General features: G+C 44.7%; 1 protein-coding gene across 5 annotated transcripts in view; it reads left to right on the plus strand.

Moving 5' to 3' along the window:
* The window catches only part of Rfx4 (regulatory factor X4), a 99,392-nt gene that overhangs the window by 11,719 nt on the left and 66,577 nt on the right, over positions 1 to 21,096 (plus strand). For 4 of the 5 annotated variants that reach the window (XM_076853253.2, XM_076853251.2, XM_077109243.1 and 1 more), the window contains exons 3-5: positions 12,602 to 12,663; positions 16,422 to 16,635; positions 18,116 to 18,193. In XM_076853253.2, the coding sequence (XP_076709368.1) occupies positions 12,602 to 12,663; positions 16,422 to 16,635; positions 18,116 to 18,193 (354 nt within the window). The remainder of the gene's footprint in view (positions 1 to 12,601; positions 12,664 to 16,421; positions 16,636 to 18,115; positions 18,194 to 21,096) is intronic. The other variant, XM_077109244.1, reaches the window with a different exon arrangement.

Below are 21,096 nucleotides of genomic sequence, written 5' to 3' on the forward strand. Positions count from 1 at the left end.
TAAACACTGGAGCCTTTTCTTTAAGTAAACCCTGGGTGAAAATCTGAAGGTATATCAGTTTGGAATTGTGTTGGGGATGTGGGCAAAATTCACCATTCCCCATCCCTAAACGGAGGCTTGAAAAATCAGTGGTCTTATTTTTCTTATATAAACTACATTTAGGAAAAGATGGCGCAGCTGTATATAGAGAGGTTTATAAAGTATTGGAGACTCAGCCTCCTCCTATTTTTATGGTTTGCCATTCCTAGCAGATGGTTTCTGATTTCTGTGTCACCTTATGGTCCAAAATGGCTGCTGGACTCCAAAGCCATATTCCAAGCAATAAGTAGGCAAAAAGAGGAAATGGGAGCAAAGCCCCAAACTCCCAGCCAAATCAGTCCTCTTTAGCAACTTTCCCAGAGCCCAACCTAGAGATTCTCTCTTACCTCTCCATGGCTGCCCTGGGCTATCAAAGAGGCAGGAAAATGTAGTCTGTTATCTCTTGGAAACAAATTATTGGTCAGTAAGAAGGAAGGATAAGCAACCAGCCATTTTTGTCCACATAAAGGCATTCCAGTTATCCATGCAACCTCTTATATGTCACATCTATAGAATGGAACCCAGGATCCTGAAAGTGTGTAGGGTCTACAGATGCTCCTGGACTTACAGTGGGGTCACATCCAGATAAACCCATCAGAAGTGAAGATACCGTACATGGAAAATGCATTTAAAAAAAAAGGAAAAAAGAAAGAAACAGATATGTATTTAACTTAACTTAACCCACCTTAAGCATGCTCAGAAAACTACATTAGCCTGCAAATGGGCAATATCATCTAAGACAAATCCTATTTTTAAAAAAGTGTTGAATGTCTCATGTATTATTGAATACTTAAATCACAAAAATGCTAGCAACATAGTACACTGTAGAGTATAGGTTGTTCCCCCACAAGACCATGTGGCAGTCACTCACTGCCAGTGCCAAGCACCACAGCCAGGTATTGTACAGCAAATCTCTAGCCAGGAGAAATCAAAGTTAAAAATTCAATGTTTGGTTTCTGCTAAAAGTGTGACACTTTCACACCAGCTCAAAGTAAAAAAATCTGAAGTTGAACCATCATAAATGGGGAACCATCTGTAAAGCTCATACTCTGCACTTTGAGGAAGTAATAGGTGACTTAATGTGATCATCTAAGACTGCATGATGGTGACATGATTTATGTACTGCAAGTTGTTGATCTTTTCAGGAAAAGGCCAATTTATAGATAGGCACTAGGTGGTTGTGATGATGTCCTTTAAATACATAAGGAGACCATTTATTTTCAAAAATATACCTCCCCTAAAAGCTTATTGATGCTTCAGATTGCTCAATTCCATTCAAGTCTAAAAAAGGTACCTAGAATGGATAGGATAATTCATTAATACATATCAGTTTCTTTCTTTTTTCTTTTTTTTTCTTTTTTTGGTCCCTGGGGATTGAACCCAGGGGCTCTTAACCATTGAGCCATATCCCCAGCCCTTTTTTATATTTTATTTAAAAACAGGGTCTCACTGAGTTGCTTAGGGCCTTGCTAAGATGCTTCCAACCCTCTCTGGAAGCTGTTTTCAGCCTTTGACTTTGAACTCATGATCCTCCCGCCTCAGCCCCCTGAACCACTGGGATTACAGGCCTGTGTCCCTACACCTGGCCAATACATGACAGTCTTCATATGTCTGAGTTTAATCTGTTACTGAGATTTAGAGATCTGGTGATGTGATCTCACCTTTCAGATGAGGTCATTAAGACCCAGAGAAATTGAGTGGTTTTCCAAGTTCATGCCTTTAGGGGCAGGGCTGGACTCCCGAGGGCTGGACTTGGTGGCAGGATGGAGTGATGGAAAGACAACAGTGGAGGCAAGAGGCAAGGTGAAGGGGAGCCGGCTGACAGGTGAGCTGTACTTGTACAGTTTAGCTTATTTATATCTTGCCTTTTTCCAATGAGGCCTTGAGGTCATTGGCAGGTGGGGCTGTATGTGGCTCTTCCTCCAATATTTGGCCCCTTCTTCCTTGCTGGTCATCCTTGAGCAATGAGGAAAAGTCCTGTTTGGTGGACCTGTGCTTCAGCACTGTGTGCACCTGGAATGGCGATGAGTGCGTCCTCCCATTAACATGATGGCTTTTTCCCTTGAGAGTCCCTTCAACCTGCCCATCTTGCCTCTAGTCCTGATCTTTGAGTGGTGTGTCACTAGCACATCTGCAGATGGTTTCTGATTTCTGTGTCACTTCATGGTCACCTTCAGAAGATGAGGGTACTTTGGAGGGATCCTTCAGTGATGATCTCTTTGCAGTTTACAAAAGAAAAAAAAAATTAATGACACAGCTAGAATTTTTTTTTCTATTTTAAAACTTTAAATTCTTGCATATATTTTTCTTAAACAGGTACATGCCATGGAGTGTCTAAGTCAGAATATCGGCTTTCACATCAGATTGCATATTTTGTTCATTCTTTTTCAGTGTAGTGCTTTGTAAAAATTCTGATGTCAAGTTGTTTGGGGCTAAATTTGGCTCTACCACTTACTAGCTGCATAAACTCAGGCATTTTCTTAATACCTCTGGGCCTCAGTTTTTTCAGCTATCAAATGGAATAAAGAGAGCAATCATCTGGAGGATTGCTGAGATACAATTTTAAAGACACTGCTTAGCTGGACGTGGTTTCATAGCCTGTAATCCCAGTGGGTCAGGAGACTGAGGCAGGAGGATTGCGAGTTCAAAGCCAGCCTCATCAAAAGCAAGGTGCTAAGCAACTCAGTGAGACCCTGTCTCTAAATAAAATACAAAATAGGGATGGGGATGTGGCTCAGTGGTCAATCCCCGGAGTTCAATCCCCTGTAACCAGCTCCCTGCGCACGGGCACGCGCGCACACACACACACACAAAGACACTGTTTAGCACAGGGCCAGGTCAATGTAAAGCTCAGTGCATGTTAGTTATAATTAGATTTCAGTGTATTATAGCAACACTCCTTTACTTTAGTACATCATGTTTTTAACATACCATCACAAACATATCAATGTTCCAACCCTTCTGGGTGCTCTTCCTTCTGAACAATTTTGAGAACAATTGTTCTAAAAATTTCCCACATCGCACACACACTGCCATCTCCTCCCGCACCCTCTCTTATTATCATCTACAGAATTATTCCATTTTTAACTTAACCTGCATCTTATGTAACTCACCTCATTCTAGCTAAATCAGTGTGTGGTGACTGTCTTCTTTCATGCACGTGTGCCACCTGATCCAGCCAGCCCAAGACAATACGGGGTCCACATGGGGATTTTTAGACTTCTTGCATTTGCCCTCCTCCCATGATACCACTCAAGGGATAACTAATGGGTTCTCGGTAAGCTGTGTAGCCCTGGATTTTAACAGAATCCTCATCCATCCACACATGTGATTTGAAATTCTACTTCTGCCTCATTGCACTAGGTATGAATTTCTTATGGAAATTATGAAACTTCCCTTGGGAAATTTCCTCTGGAACCTGAAGAGCCTACCTTTTTAATCCCCCAGTGCTACATCCAGGAAATGCTACCAAAAAAAAAAAAAAAAAAAAAGAATATTAACTGGGTAGCGTTACTTCAGTGTAGCAGAATCTCTCTGGCAAACGCTCCTTTCAAGATGGAAGCATCCAGGTAGGACGTTTCAAAGTCCTCGTCCTACCACCAGGCTTCATGCTTTTTTCTCCTCTGAGAAAGGGACTAGGTTTAGAATCCAAAAAGAAAATGACTATCACGCTTCCAGATGATTTGTAACAATTAGACCCCTTTAACTAACTTTTCTCCCTGATCATTTTTCTTATTCTCTTCTTCAAAAAAAATCATGTCTGAAGTGTTTTCATAATAAGAAGACACAAGATTTCTGCAGTACCTGGTTATAAAACAGGAACCGCTTCTACTTTCTTTCTACTGGAAACGCCTTTCTTTTCCCACACCCAGAAGACCCCTGAACTGGGACCCCCAGCCTCTCTGGAAGCTGTTTTCAGCCTTCTTGACTCTTGATCAACACCTGAGCTTTGTCTCCTCCCGCGCGCGCGCGTGTGGGGATCTGTTCGTCCTCCTTCGCCCTGGAATCTCTTTTAGATCACTTCTTGTTGGAGGATCTTTGCCTACTGAGGGTGGATTGAATTTATGGAAACAACCAAAAACCTGGTGACTAAGTCTGGAGATCAAACTGATGGAGACAATGCAGCCTAGGGTCACCAACAGAGGCGGACTGTAGCAGGATGAGTAGCTTCCTTATGTGGCTCTGGAGGTGTCTTTTGATGTAATGCCACATGGACACCTGCTGACTCCAGGTAGAGGAGAGCAGAGCCAGTGAGTGCAAGCAGCCTTGAGCTGCCTTAGCTCCCAGTGCTCGCCTCTAACATGGGCACCATCGTCCACTCCTCCAGTGCTTTTCTAGAATAAAATTTAATACTGAGCATAACACTTCCTGGTTAGTGCCTGGCCCCCAGCGATGCTCAGTGGATGTGAGTCCCTCTTTTCACTACTTACAGGAGGGTAATTGTTTAGACAAGTCATTTCCCAAATGCTAGCCGGTAACTGGTATTTCTTTAAGAACTGCACCCATAAAATTCACGTGTGGGTATCCCGCAGGCTGGGTTTCCTCCAACCTGGAGGGTGTAGCTGAGTCATGTGACCACCACCTCAAAGAATTCCAGCAGCTTCTCCAGGGCTTCTCTGCTTCCACCCCCGCCCCCAGAACCCCCAGCTCTGTCTGCCCAGGCTGAAAGAGAGAAGGGTGGGATTCGCGAGTAATTAAAGGGAATTTGGAAGGCTGGGGTGTTGCGGAATGTTAGATCAGTAGCTAGAACAGCATGTGGTGTTCTTTAGACAGGCTTCATTGAATCCATACAAAAAGAGAAAGAGGGGCTGCCTGCCCGTCTGCTCATTTATCAAACAGCGAAGCTCAACTTTCACAGCTCCACAAAAGTGTTTTACTGTTTGCTGAGTCTTGCTCCAGAAATTAAAAGCTGAACAGCCTTCATGGGGCTGAACCGACCTCGCATTTTGAGACTCAAACTAAATTGTGCTGGGCTTTCAGATTCAGGGACCAGTTGATTATTTGGTGAAAGGAGAAGAGAATAATTTGTAATTTGCAGCCCATAAGAAACACTTAAAAAAAAAAAAAAAAAAAAAAAAAGCCAAACCCCCTTCCCACAGGGTTTTGTTGCGGCTGCAGGAAGGAGGTGCCATCTGCAACAGCGCTTTCTTTGCTCCGAGTGGGAAAAGTCTTGACCTCCATTTGGGTGAAATGTGACGTGGCACCGAGCTTCCTCCCATCCCCCACCCCGCTCCTAACACGCTTCCCTTTCCTCATTTCAAATTGTCTTTCTCTCTTTTCGGAGGACGAGAGGATTTGGCCATCAACTAATTTTAGGTAATAGAATTTTCACAACCAGCATCAAATATTCTAATCACACAAACCCAGTGCTTGGGAGAGCGCGATGTGTCTCAAAAGCCTGTAACGGATTGCATGAGGATCTTCTGAAAAAACCTAAAAACGATGAAAGTATATAGTGCTAATTCTGCGTAGGAGGAGAACAGGCTGGAAAGGATGGTGCTGGAGGGGAAGGACAAGGGAGGCAGGGTGGGGTGTTAGCAGACGGACCCCTGCCCCACCCGACCTGGCAGCTGCTCAGCTCTCTCCTCCCTGCAGCCAGGGGTACCGTGAAGGCTGCCTGGCTGAGCTCCTGCCTCCACCAGCAGACCAGCCTGGGTGCCCATTCTCTACCACCGTCACCCTGCTGCGAGCCGGCCCGTGAGGTGAGCTGAGCATCACTTAGCAGAGAAGGAACCTGAGGCTCACGTGGAAGAAGGAACAAGAGGATTTTCTGCTTTGCAGTTTAGCACATTTTTTTCAAAGTGTTAATGCCCTTCTACACTTCCTGGAAAGCAATTTGACAGTGTGTTTTCAGGACATAGACATGTTCTCCCCTTTGATCAAGCAGCTTTCCATTTGAGAAACTATATTGAGGGGAAAAGAAAACAAAGACAAGAATAAAATATCAACAAAAAATCATTATACACAAAGCTGTTGCTTCTAGCATTATTTATATCAACACAACACTGACAACTTCAGTGGCCAATGACGAAAGCAGTGATTTATTCATTCTTTCATTTATTGAGTCAATGAATGAATGTACTCAGCTGCATTATGTCCTGCCTGGACCATTGCAGTAGCCTGCAGACTACTCCTGCTTCCACCCTCCGGTCAGTACCGAACAGCAGCCATACTGATCCTTTTGTCCTTAAGTCAGATCTCATCCATACTCCCCTCCTTAACTCCTCTCAAGTCTCCCTATCTCACTCAGTAAAAGCAGAAGTGCTTATAAATGCGTGCAGTGCCCCACACAAGCCCTTGTCCCATCAACCCTTCTCAGCCTCCATACTTCATCTCCTACCACTTTCCTGTGCCCTGGCTCTGCTCCAGCCACATTGGTCTTCTTTTTCTTCCTGAAATAAATCAAACTGGCTCTCACCCCAGGGCCTTTGCACTGGTTGCTCCCTCTTCTTGCAACTCTCTCCCCTCAGATGGCCAGAGTTTATTCCTTCTTTTCTTTTATTCACCACTCATATGCCACATTACCACTGAGTCCTCCAAACTCTAGCAAAACAATACCCCCACCTTCATGTTCCCTTATCCCTCAGTAGCATTTATTCCCCTGTGGCATCTCCCTGATATAAGATAGTGGTCTTCTCACACTGAGATGTCAGTTCCTTAATAGAGGCTGTTTCGGTTGTGCTCAGCACCGTGTCCCTTGGGCCCTGGCAAAACACCCACTGACAGTAGGAGCCCAGCAGCTGCTGCTCTTGAACAATCTGAGCCCTGTGCCATCAGCCACCCCTTTATGGGTTTTGAGGCTGCAGCTTGTTGAACTCGAGGAATCTCGGGAGAAAATGGGCTGGAGATCCAGTTCGTGTAGAGTGTTAGAGGCTCAGGGAAGGCCTTTGTAGAACTGATGGACCACTGAGTAGTCAGAGATTCTGTGGAGGAGCTGGGGAGACGCTCATCAGAAGACTCAAGATTTCAGTTAGAAAGAGGAGTGAGTTCAAGAGATTGGTTGTACAGCACGGAGACGATAATTGATAGCAACATACTGTACATTTAAAACAGTCATTTTAAAAAGAGAGAAGTATATGAATTGATGCATGTTAATTAGCTCAATTTAGCCATTTCACGATGTATGGCATATACAAATATCAAAATATCATATTGTATACCGTAAATACAATTTCTGTTTTACAATTTAAAAACAAATTACTTAAAAGAAGATTTGATGGACCGCATAATTATGGTCACCAATCAAGTCACCCAGGAAGGATGTCTGGGAGGAAATAGGTGCCAGATGAGCTTTGAAGGATGAGTGGACACCAGGCAGCAAGGGGCATGAGCCAAGGAGAACAGCTGTGGGAAAGTCCAGCTTGAGAGCACGTGACGTCTGGGAACCATGGAGCCATGCAGTGTGGCTGGAGCACAGGGACTGGGTGAGGCGAGCTGGAAGGAAGGGGGCATTGGGTGGGACCTGCTGGTGTGGACCCAGTCTAGAGGGGCCTGACTGGAGCAGGGTGATGAGGGGGCTTTGTAGCAGTCCCGTGAGGATCATGGTCCTGGGCTGGCAGTCGGGAGGATGCAGGTCGGATCAGGGTGTGGTCAAGATGGAGGGTGGAACCGGGTTATAGATGGAAAGTGACAGGTGCAGCCAGGGTTTGGGAAGGAAGAGCTCTGCCTTGGTCAGGGCCTTGGGAAGGGTTCCTGGAGAAGTGGAGTGTATGCTGGGGTTAGGGGGTGGGTGGGACAGAAGGCAGGAGGCCTTTAAGGACACAGTGGTGAGGAGGGATAGAGGAGTGCAGAGAGGAGGGCCTGGGGAGCATTCAGAGAACTGCGCCAACACCAGGTGGTCAGGACGAGGCGAGAGAAAAGACAGAAGTATGTGGGCTACTGGTGACTCAGGTGGCCTTGGAGGAATGTTGGAGACCTCTGAGTGGCTGATCATTCCATCAGCAAATCTACTTGGTGACCTCAGTTATTCAAACCAAAAGATTTTTTTTTCCAATACTAGAAATGGAATCCTGGGTCTCACACTTACCACTGGGCTACGTCCCCAGTCCTGACATTTCTACTTTGTTCTGGCTGTGAGCAGATGCCTGCGATATCACCACCCCTGGCTGTTTCCACTTTCCCTAGCTATAGGAATATGGAGAGATGGAGCCTGTCCTCAGCAGAGGCTGCTAGAGCATGCCCAGAGAGGCTCAGAGTAGTGGGGGGACTCGGGAGAAATCTTCCCTGAAGATGGAAACAAGAAATCATCTCATTCCTCAAACACGCTTAATGTGGGAATGCAGGAATGTGACCTAAATGATATCAAGGCTGCTGCTGAAGGAACGAATGAAGGGTCTGGGGACATTTCATTCATCTAGAAGCAATAACGTTGGTGTGGTGGAGTGTCCAGTCAGACTGGAGGCATCTTGTGAACTGTGTAGCTCCGTAGGTGGCTTAGGGCCTCAGGCCTCAGTTTATCCATCTGTACGGAGAGAAGAGCAGCGGGGCCTGGTGCTCCTGTGGTTTCATGGGACATGAAACAGGGGAAGTGGGAGACAGACACTCAAAGAAGGAGAGCAGTTTCTCGGGGGTAGGAGGGGTTACTGTGGGCTTGGTGGTCCTGGGAGAGAAGGTAGTATGAACGGTGGGAGGACCAGTACCAGCATGGAACCTGGGGAGCTGGATTTGTGGCTGGGGAGTTGGGCAGGAATAGACTCGTGGACCAACCTGCAGGGCCTGGATTTTATCCAGAGCAGGCTGAGAGAAGGCACCTAGCACCTCCAACAAAGAAATGAATTGATCGCATTTGCCCTTTAGACAGAGTCTGCTGGTGAGGTAGCAAGAATGGAGGCAGGCAGGGCAGCCAGTGGGAGGATGGGGTGGGGGTCGGGGAGTGGAGAAGCAATCAGAAGCTGCGGGGCACAGGAGATGTCTGGAAGGCAGGACCAAAGGGACATCATCCGGTTAAGCAGGGTTAGGAGCCTGTCTTGGGTGACTCAGCAGGTGATGCTGGTCACAAAGATGCAAACTGCTTGCATGGATACTATTCAAAAGGAATAAGTGAAAACCCTGGCACAGGTTTAATCACAGATAAAATTGGTCAGTGAATTCCCAGTCCCACGTCATGACAGTGCCAAGAATCATAAATGCATCGCTTGTGTGCAGCGTCAACTCACAAAAGTGGAACAAATGGCCCCAGAAGACCCGTCCCCACTTCCCAGTGGGCCAGAGCTGCAGCCCTTGGTCCCTTGGCCTCGGGCAGGCATCGGGGCTCTGCCTGTGTGTTTGGAGGATGTTGTGTGGGAGACCATTCAAATAAACACTTCGGAGGACCTCAGAACCCAGCCCAGTCTCTTAAATCAAGTAATAAGAAGACTTAGCAACCAAGCACAACAATGCTGCTTTCTTTTATTATTTACAGCTGATTTGCAGGGAATGGGGAGTGATTTGCTTTTTAAAGAGAAAAGGACAAGAAAAACTAGCACTGTAGCATGTTGGTAGATTTTCGTGCTGCTTTCAAGATTTTCTTGAACTTCCTTTTTCAGTTACGGATATTTCTAATAAGAAAATGCCTTTCCATTTGCATAGAAAGTTGACTTAGTACACAAATATCATCCAATATGTTGTTCTACCCACAATCTCACTACCTTAACAAATGCCCATTTTCATTTCTCCTTGTGTGTTCCTACATTTGTACATAAAGCATAACCACAGCATAACATGGTGCAGGTCTGCTGTTTCACTCAGTATTTTGCCCTAGCATTTTTTCACATCCTGATGGTTCTGTTGCCGTCATTTCTAATGGCACGTGAGTTCTGTTGAGTGCATGTGCTGTCCTGTAGTTAGCCATTCCGTCATTGGACATTTATATTGTTGCTAATTTTTCACACTTGTTAGTAGCCTCACGCTTGGTTTTTTCCTTCCTTTTAGATGAGTTCCTTATGAGTATTTTGGGGCTCTTGATATATTTTGTAAAAATGCCTTCAGGAGGGGTGGTATAACAAGTGTTGTCTTCAGCAACCTGAGCACTCCCAGCTTTGACGGCATTGAGTCGTCCCGTTTTCTCCATGTTCGCCAGCATCAGAGGGTCCAACCTGGTGCCTCACTGCTGTGCCCGTTTGCCTAGGAGAAACCTCCCAGGGCTGAGCATAAGGAAAGCACAGCTCAGCACCTAGCATGTGCTCCCCTTGTTAAAACTGGGACTCTTATAATTCTATTCTATTGCCTTCCCTGCATGGATGGTTAGGAAACTCAGAACCCAAATCATCACGTTTCTAACCAACATGAAGAACTCCTAGCTCCACTTTGACGCTTTTCTTGTGTCCCCTCTATCTACACCAGCATCTCTGTTCAGTATTGCACTTCATGAGCAGCGCGTCAGATCCTCACTCTGAAACCTGTCCCGTGATGAGGGTCTAGAGAGTTTGGCCATCCCTTAGCCCAGCGTGATGGGGCCGCTGAGCCTCGACGCGCTCCTAGACCACACGTGGGGGCCAAGGGTTTCAAGAAGGCTCTCATCAGCCCACCTTTAATATTGCATATTTTTTCAGGGCACAACAATCTGGGAGGGACATAGAGGAAGCGAGAAGCCCAGGTCCTTAGTTTAACAAGAGTTAGTGTGAAAGATACTGGGATATGTCACTAAGAAAGTCACACTCTCACAGAAGGCGCAGAACCGACTGAATCATGTCTTCACTTTCAGGATTGCTATCACTCATGACATTATGCTTCATCACCAGAATATTTTTAAAGTTCTTTTCTTTTATACTTCCAGAAGTGGCTTTATGATGTCATCACATTAGCTTCTCTAAACATCCTGTGATCATTTTCATCCATTTTCGGATGAGGAATTGCTGTCCCACCCATCCTCTACAGTGGAGATGGTCAGCTCCCAACATAGGCCATCTTCATGCCACCCACTCTGGATTCTCAGTTCCTCTTTCCTTTGGCCACATCTTTTCCATCACACAAAGGCCAAGTCACTTAGGGGGCAGCATCATCTGTCCCCCCCAGATAGGGTAACTTCATAACTTCATAACTCCTGAGTCCTTGGATATCACAGGAGGAAACGAAGGCAGAGAGAGGTGGAGTAGTATGTTCAAGTTCAAACAGCTCTCAGGGTCCCAGTACCTGTCCGTTGAATGAGTGAGTAAATCAGTCAGTAAGAGTAAGGCGTGGGGGAAAGATGGTGTGAATGGAGGGAGAGAGATTCATCCCCATCTCTGGAAAAAGCACTCGAGGTTTATGTCCTACCTGTGGGAAATCAACTACAGCCTCTCTTCCCAGGGAGAGCAGTGCCAGGCTGCTCTCCGACCATGCATGTCTGCTCAGTGCTGAGCTAAAAGGGAAGAGGCCCTGGGAGAATTCAGTTAGACTTGAAAAGTCAAGTCCATGGAATTAGAAGGATGTGAGTCGTCAGAATAGTCAGTGGTAATGATGGATAACACAGAGTATTTACTAAGTGCTAGGCTCTGCTGCAAATTATTTACACACATTTACTTTTTAAATTTTTACAAGTGTTCTCTAAGGGAATGGTTCTTATCATTCCCATTTCACAAATAGGGAAAGTGAGTCATTTGCATGTGAAGTTGCCAAAGGGCATCCAGCCTAAAAAATATTGAGCTCTGACCTGATCCTGATCCGGTAGTCCAAATGCACAATTCTTACACACAGGCTTTATACTGGCTCTCCATGAACATCATCTCAGAACCCAGAAAGAGGCCCCTGGTTGTGTTTCTAGCTAGGCGATGGACTTTCCTCCAGGTTGCCTGTGAATCTATTTTTGTCCTGGGCCATGGCGGTTACCATCCCTCGTCTGCAGACAGGTCAAGGGCGGTCCTGGCAGGGATCAGAGGTTTTATCCTTCATTCAGCAAATATGAATCAAGCTCTTCCATGTGCCAAGCCCTGTGCAAGGTCCTGACTGTCATGGACCTGCTCTCATGGACCTTGCACTCAAGTAGGAAGAGACACAATCTTAGTGTGCAAGGTAATTCTGGATGGTGCTAAGTGATAAGAAGACATAAGTCAGGGCCCACTGGTGGCCAGGGATGGGGCTGTGCTGCTCAAAACTGGCTCGTCCAAAAGGCCTGTGGGCATGACAGTGCCCAAAATTCTGAAAGGTTTGAGATTAGGAGCCAGCTGGAGGGAATCTGGGTGGTACTGCAGGAGAGGAAAGCCAGTGGGGAGCGAGCGGGGGCAGGGCCATCACAGAGGCTGAGGGTGGGTTTTGGGTTCAAGTGTGACAGAGGGTTTTGAGTGGGGAGTGGATGTTCTAGTGGTCTAGAATGCTCTTCTATGTTAAGTAGGGGGGAGTGAAACTCAGAGGGGCCAGGTGAGAGGCTCTCAGGATCAGAGCCCACCACCATCCGGGAGCTCCCCTTTGTCTCCCCAGCCCTGTCTTCTCCAGGGTTCCACAGACTCCTAACAAGTCATGGCCACAAGAACCTGTTTTCCTCCCCTCATATGATTGTCATTTGTAAAAAACTCAGTCACTGTGCCCCAACTTCAGCCTGTGGGTAACTGATTCTTGTGTTGACTTACAGATCATAAGGCAGCAGTTTCCTCAGCTGACCACCAGAAGACTCGGGACCCGAGGACAGTCAAAGTAAGCACTCACTGCTCTGCTGCCCACAGAAGGGCCTCTCTGGGCCTGGAGCTAGGCCGGACGCCAGACTGCTCATCCTGACCTCTGTCTGCAGGCCAGTGCCCAGAGGGAACACAGAGGACAGTGGCTCCCTCTCTCAGGACCACTGGGAGAGAAACCCTTTAGTAGCTTGGAACCCTTTGGTCCAGCTGTTCGATGGAATCTGATTTTGTGCCACCCTGTCTTAAAGGATATTTTTTGTCAAATAGGCTGGACATCATTTCAAGGAGCACCTTGTGGCTTCTTGGACCAACTCCAGGTTCCTCGGACTGCTTTTGCTGAGCAGTCTGCTCTGATAGGATCTAGCAGGTCAGAGGAGAGATGGGTGGCTAGTAACCCAACAGGATGCTCTGGCTGGTCCAAAAGGCCTGTGGTACACAAGGGACGATATCCTCGTGCTAGGTACTGGGAACATTCTGGTGGGCAAGACAGACAAGAAAAAGAGAACTGGATTTCCAACAAAATGGGGAGGGCTTCCTGGGGAGGCGATGCTTAGGGAAGACCTAAGGAGGCCACCACAGGACACCTGTCTCAGGTGTGTCAGAGAGAAGGGGATCTCTACCTGCTCAGGCTTCATTAAAATCCACATCATAGGACTTGTCTCAAGGATGTTTCAAAAATTGTTGGAAGTTAATAGGTATTCCATGGAAAGGGCAGGGGCCCTGGGGGTTTGGCTGACCCTGAGTTAAGCAGCTTTCTTTGTTATGCTAATGTTCATTGCGACTCCACTAGAGGGTGCCTTAGCATGGAGTGAGCAGGTCAGCAGAGTGAGTATGAAACCCTCAACAATTTTTTTTTTTTTTTTTAAACAGCCATATAGGACTTGTAGGCCTTCTTTCTGGGGGTGTTTCAAAAGCATGCCCATATTGCCACCTTATGCAAAACCCCCAGTCCCCTAACCTGCTTCTGTCACTCCTGGCAGCAAACACATTCTTATCCTCCAAGGAGGGATAGGGGGTTTGACTTTGGAAACATTAGGGAAAGAAAATGGATGATCAAACTGGGGGGAAAACCTGTTTTTGGTAAAGTTCTGAGAATAATGAGACTAACTTTTTTTGTGTGGCTCAGAAGCTGTCGGGGCAAATTCTAAAGGGACCACCAGAAAAATTTTGAGCAAAGAACATCTTGAAATAAATTCCTAACAATTTTCCAAGGTGATTACTCTAAAGAAAATTTGTGATATCTGTTTAAAGTTTTCAACCTTGATGAGCTTATACAGTACAGAAGTCAAGTTCTTCCATCATTATTTGCTGGTGAACACACTGTGGAAGATACAAAAATGTTGGTTGAAACAGATGAGTGGACTGATGGATGGATGGAGGGGTGGGTGTCGGATGAATGAAAATGAGTGATTTTTGTCCAACTTAGGGTCTTTAAAGAGTCACTGGCTCCAATAATACATTGTCGCCCATTTCCAAGAAGAGTAGAAATAGTAAAGATAGATAGTAAAGTCAGAGAGAAGATGGTCAAAAAGAACAGGAAGGTTTCCCTTCCTGCATAAACTTGGAGAAAGTTCCTTTCTGTTTTCATGTAAGAACATGTTTTTGTTTTCTTTAACCTGTGGGTTGACAAATGGGGCAACATCCTCCTTATAAATTGGTATACTCAAGCGTATTGTATCCTTTCCAGAAGAATCCTCCCAGGTCTACCTCCACCCTGGCAGCCCCTGGAAAGTCAATGAAAAGCTCTTCCCCAGCAAATCCACCTTGACCGAAGAAATGTGGGGGGTGGCCAGTGAGGAGTGTTGATGTGCCCTTCAGAACCAAAATAGAAAAGCTGAGAAGGGACCAAGAGCTTTATTGTGGTTGCCAAGTTTAGCAACATACCTGCTGACTAATCAAGAAGTGGTCTGGTCTAGACATGCGATAACTATGTGTATAGATAAATACAGGCATAGAGATAGACACAGATGATCTTAAGTTACAAAGGGGAACTTCTTTGAGTGAGGGAGGCTTGTCCTAACTGCCTTCCCACGGAAGGGTGATTCCGGAGCCACAGGAACCAGCCCCTCCCCCAAGGAGCGCCTCTGATGGAAAGGCAGTTACGTGACAGTTGGGCAGTAGAAGGCACAGACGGCAGATACCAGCTCAACACAAAGAACTTTCTGATAACTATATCGGCTTAAGATGAACTGGGCCGCCTTTGGAGGGCCCGAGTTCTTCGTCCCAGGAGGCATTCAGATAGAGGCGAGGTGCCCACTCAGCAGAAACATCACAGAATGGTACTAGAAGTAATGGGGTCGGGAAGGGAAGGTTCTGTGTTCAGCTCCTCCCTCCCTGTGAGAACCTTTCTGGTTCATCCAAGTGCCTCTCGGTTCACTATCTTGTGACTGTCACCACATATCCATGGGTGGAGAAAAGTAGTGAACGTGTGGTGCAGTGTTTCTGAAAGCAAGGTCCCTGAGGGCCTCCGGCTGGTGTAGCCCGGGACTGTGAAAATCCAGACTTACTAACCTGGAATCTTGGGGGCAGGAGGGGCAGGAGAGTTACTGTTAGTCAAGTTTGAGGATCCCTGGTTTAGTGTTTAAAAGCACTTTATAGAGGTTCAAATCCTGCCTCAACGACTAATTCACTGGGGGACCTTGGGGTTGTGACTTAAATTCTCTGGACCTTAGTTGCCTTGTCTGTAAGGTAGGGTAATAATTGGTTCCAGTCTTCTGGGGACTTAGTAAGATTAAGTAAATTGAGCCCTTAGTACCAGAGATTACCCTGATATGCTTCAGGGTCACTGATGGTGCTTGTTACAGTGCTGATTCTTGGGCCCTGTTCACAGATGTTCCAAATCAGTAGGTCCCAGGAAGGGGGTCTAAAAATTTCAATTTTTGCTAAATTCCCTAAGAGATCCTGACACATCTCAAAGTTTAAAATATCACTGTGCTGTTTCTGCTAATGTAATATAATGACTTTGTAGTCAAACAGACCTGTAGAAAAGAACATGTTCTTGTCCCAAATGGTTCTAGGTCCCTGAGCAAATTGCTTGTTCATTCTTGCCTGCATTGTCTCGTCTTTAGAAAAACAATAATAGTCCTCATTTCATAGGGTTATTTACAAATCAATGTATATAAAGCACTTTGCAAAGTGTCCAGTAGTAGCAGGTACTCATAGATGGGGCTGACATCCAAACAAAGCATAGCTGCCAACCCTTATTGGTTTTGATAGAAAACATGACTATTATTAAGCTCATTTTGAGTTAATAAAAAGTTCTGGTCTTTTTTTGACATTCGATGTCAACTGAAGCATGGGATTTATCTTTTTTAAAAATACAGTTCTATGAGACTGTCATTTTTTTTAATTAACACAATCATAGGCCAGATGAATTTTTGTTGGAATGCAGTTAGCAGTCATAAACACATCCTGCCATTTGGGTCCCCACAGAGGGGGACATCAAGTGCTGTGCCCTGGAATCACATGCAGTAGATCAAGTACAAATGGAAAAATTTCATCCCCACTCTGCTTTGCAAAGTATTTGACTTAACATTTTCTGTAGGAGGCAATTTTGGTTATTTTTACCTGCCTGATTGATGGCTGGCAACATGGAACTTTGGTTTAATTCTAGTTTTCAAGAGATATCAAGCCTTATAGGAGAGTTAACACTTCCAGCCCTGGGGAGGATGTACCCAGCCACCTTGACCTTAGGTGAACCCCACCACCAGCACCAATTCAGAAAACCCCAGCTAATTATAGTGCATGTGGGCCTCCCTCTGTCTCTTTGTGGCCCAGGTACCATTACTACGGCATTGCGGTGAAGGAAAGCTCCCAATATTATGATGTGATGTATTCCAAGAAAGGAGCCGCCTGGGTGAGCGAGACGGGCAAGAAAGAAGTGAGCAAACAGACAGTGGCATATTCACCCCGGTCCAAACTTGGAACGTTGCTGCCAGAGTTTCCAAATGTCAAAGATCTAAATCTGCCAGCCAGCCTGCCTGAGGAGAAGGTAACCATACCTGAAGGGGTAGCCGGAGTGGGTGGCTCTCTCTCTCTTACACACACACACACACACACACACACACACACACACACACACACTTACATTGCAAAACAGTGACTTTAAATAACATAGCAATTTTGTTAGTAATAACGTATCAGTACTGGTTTCTTAGTTGGGACAAGTGTACCAGAGTCATGTACAATAAGGACAACTGGGTGTGAGGTCTGTGGGAACTCCCCATATTATTTTTACAACTTTTCTGTAAATCCAAAACCATTCTAAAATTTTAAATTTTAAAATTTTACTCTGACCTATCTACTGCCTACCTTTCTCATCCTCTATCTCCATGTCTATCTCTCATCTACTCAACTCTATCATCTACCTATCCACCCTCCTACACAACTGTCCCAAAACATTATGCTGTCTCATTTCACAAGGGAAAAGCCCTCTCCTGTGGATTGCTTTTCCACAGAATCAAGCTCCTTTTCCCATGTGCTGTGGGGGATTTGATGAAAGCTTATAGACAATAAAGATTTTATGGATAGAGTAAATCAGAAAATTCTGATCACAGGGTATTTGGGCGCCAGCAACTAGAGAAACTAGCCTGGGTAGGTTTTCTGGGAGCAGCATGTCTCTAACATGCCAGGACCCCAACATGCATCTAGCTTCTACTAAGCCTACAGGTCACTCCAGGAGCAGAGATGCAGTGGAGGAAGGGACCCAAGTTCTGTTTCCAAGAAGCTTATAGTCTTATAGTCTAGCAAGAAGATAGATGCCTGCTTAAGCAAATTTAATCTATATAAAATGCATGTCTATATTCTGAAATGAAGAAAAAGAACATATCTATAAAGGTATTTTTAAATCTAAGAACTAGATAAATATTTTTTGTCAAATTTGTTTTTTTTTTTTTTTTTTTTTTTTTTTGGTCAACAAACTAATTGCACCATGGTAAGGTTCCTGAATGAATGGAAGGGGAGATGGTTGCTGTTGTTGTTTTTTGGGGGGGTTTTTTGTTTGTTTTTTACTGAGTAGATTTCAAAGAATTTCCAAATGTCTTATGGTGATTTTAACAGAAGTACTTCTCATAAATACACATTGGGTTTTAGTTTTTCAGTAATTTATCCAATGAGGAGAATTTGGTTCAACAAGCCCCACTGAGTTCTATGTGCTGGACACTGTGCTAGGCCCTGGGTCCAGGAGCATGAGTAACATGCCATTTTTATTTTCCTAGAGCCTACAGACTCAGGGTGGACAATGGGGGCAGTGAGAGGAACTAGGGCTTTCTGTATCTTGGGGTGATGCCCTGATAGAGATGCATACTTCAGTGCCATGTGAGCCCAGAGCAGGGGGTTGGGGCCCGAGCACACCACCTAGGGAAATCAGTCCCTCCAACAGGGAACAAATGACTTAAACCCTGAAATTCCAAGGGCAGCCATGATGTGTATTAATGTCTGCCTTTGTTGTTGATCCTCCACCCGCCCCGCAGGTTTCTACCTTTATTATGATGTACAGAACACACTGTCAGAGAATACTGGACACTGTAATAAGAGCCAACTTTGATGAGGTAGGTCAACAAGTGTTGAGCTGTGAATACTCTGTATTAAAATATTATACTTGACACTAGCTCCTACTTCATGAGCTTCTGCCAGATGCTGGGCCTGGTGTCTAGAAGCATTTGACCCCCACTGGCTCCCCTAGTCCTCACAGGGACCCTACAAAGCAGATGCTATTATTATTCCCATTTTATAGAGCTTATATATGCATAGCAGGTGACATGAGTTTTCCTTGATTTAACTAGTGAACCATATCCTGCCATATTGGCACACTGGGAAGACCATTTTGCCTGAATCTCAGTATTCCCAGAATTACAGATTCTGAAAAATAAGAAAAAAGTTCTTATATTTTGGATTTAGCCTTTTCCCGAGGCCATCTACTTTGCTGGCCATCTACATTTTAGTTGCTAGTTACCTTTAAAGGTCTGATCCACATTCCCATCAAATCCTGCCTATAGGGCCATCTTTAAACACAAACAATGTAAGCAGTCCATTTCATTTTTACAATTAAATAAAAAATAGAGAGGAGGAAATGGAAAGGATTGAGGCACCTATTATATAACCACATCAACAATAAAATCCTGTTGCCTAAAATGCCATCCCAAAAAGCCTTCCAGAGGGATGGCAGGAAACCACAAATTTTACCCTCTTAGCTGGAGCCCTTGCTGTTTGAAGAAATACATTTCAGGCAAAAAAGAGCAATAACACAACCCTAGAATTGGATATGAACATTTAATTTGAGGGAAGATAATGTAGGCATGAAAAGAGCTGTAAAAATCAGTAGTTATTGGTAGAAAATATGTTGGAAATTCCTTTTGTGTTTTGTGGGATGGGGAGTCCTATGGAGGAGGGGGTGAAGATGATGTAAGGTACACAGGCTCTTTGCCCATATTTTCCTGCCTTTCCACAGTTGTGCCTCGAGGTAGCAGGTGTTTATTGAGCCCCATACTCACTGTTACCTGACTCAGAGACACAGCTCTGGAAAACAGAAGTGTTTGTTGGTAGAGAAGTACTCATCTTCCTCCTCTTGGCTTGATTCCTAAAATGTCCTTTAAAATCTCCAAATTACTTGAGCGACCATTTTGGTGGAATTTTTTTAAGAAAGAAAAATGGCTGCTTTCTCTTAAACTGTGGTTTGGCTATGGCTTATGTTCCACAGATCACTGAGATCCGGGCAAATGATGAATCATGATTGGTTAAGACAATGCTTTGCAGTACAAAAAATAACCCTCAATCTGAACTGATGATTGGAAATTTGTTCCTCATGTCAAATCCAATGTGGATGATCTCAGTTGTAAGGCTGTTTTCTGGGGGTGGTTTAGGAACCAAGGTTTCTTCCATCTTATGGCTATACCCCATCCCAGAGCCTTGGAGTTCTATTATTCAGCTGATGAGAGAGGGGGAAAAAGGCTATAGGAAAGATATAATACCCCCTTATCAACTCAAAAACAAAACACATTACCATTACTGTTGTGTGATTGGCAAGAGCTGGTCCCATGATCCCATCTTGACACAGCTGGGGATGGGAGGCAGTTACACAATATGGAAAAAGGACTCCAACCTATAATGGATAGCTGTCCCTCAAAAACAACAAAATTAGTGACAGTCCTCTCTCATGTTCCCACGCAGCTTTATTTAACTGAAAACTCACGCTCGGTATCTCATTTCACTTCCATTCCCCTAATTCCAACCCTTACTGAGCACCCAGTGTTGCTACACACAATATTAGAGAGGTGTGCGAGACACGGCCTAGAGAGCATCAAAGCATGCAAGCTAGCCGTCAGGATGCAGGACATGCAGTGAGTGGTCCAGCTGAGTGGCCCTATAGGAAGAGCACCATACTCGGAGTCCCAGGCTTGGCTAAAAAACCTGGCTCTGCCTTAAAAGCCTCAGTTCCTCATCTTAGAAATGAAGATAAAAATAGCATGACCAGTTAAAAACTCTTTATGAACTGTGAACAATCATAGAAATGCTTACTAGATGCAACCCCCCAAAATTGAGAGACTCACCCTTTGTCACCTGAAACCTTTAGTCTGAAGTCCATTCCGCTCCCCTGGCAGGGATATTGGCTGATCAAGACATGATTCATTGTACTCAACCACAAAAGTGGAGGAGGAGGGGGTTACTTTACCTTTGAGGAGCATGACTTTCTCCTTCAATGTAGAAAAATCAGTGGCAAAATGGACTCAACGTCTTTTGTTGAAAAAGTGGAGATAATAATTATACTTAACTATAGTAAAATACATGGGATATATATGAAATTGTATGTATAAAGAGTCTGATTTTGTGCCAGAACATAATAAATGGTAGGTATTTAGGGTGGTTATTAGTTTCATGAGATCTTTTCAATCCTGTGGCAACTAAGTGCCCCAGTTACCAGCCTTCAGATGTGTCTCTGCAAGCTGCCAATGTGTAAGCAATAAACTAAACATGGACCTGGAAAAGAAATAGAAAATTTGCTTAGGTATTCTTAAGAAAATCTCCTGATACTTTTTTGGATGAAGGGGAAAAGAGCTGAGAATTTAGGAGCTTGAAACAGATAACCCAAAAATTTTACATTAAATAATCTTTTTCAATTATTCCCTTTCACTAATAGTGCTTTCAAGGAATTTGGAGAACCTATCAGAATTAGGTTCTTATTCGAACCTAATAAGAACCTGTCTTATTAGACATATACTTCCATGCTTTCAATGCCTACAATGCCAGGCATTTTATGTAACTTATTATTAATGATCATTTTCTTCACATTAGAAAAGCTGCTATCTCCCATATGTCCTGGACACAGATAATGAACTTAAATGCACACGGCCAAATTTGAGCTCTTAATTTCCTGCCCCAAATCTGTTTCTCCCAAATTTTAGATCCTCACCACCCTCCACCAGCTGCTGAAGCCATAAGCCTCGATTCTTGCCTG

The sequence above is a fragment of the Callospermophilus lateralis genome, chromosome 4 (genome assembly GCF_048772815.1).
Source record: "Callospermophilus lateralis isolate mCalLat2 chromosome 4, mCalLat2.hap1, whole genome shotgun sequence".
Taxonomy (NCBI): domain Eukaryota; kingdom Metazoa; phylum Chordata; class Mammalia; order Rodentia; family Sciuridae; genus Callospermophilus; species Callospermophilus lateralis.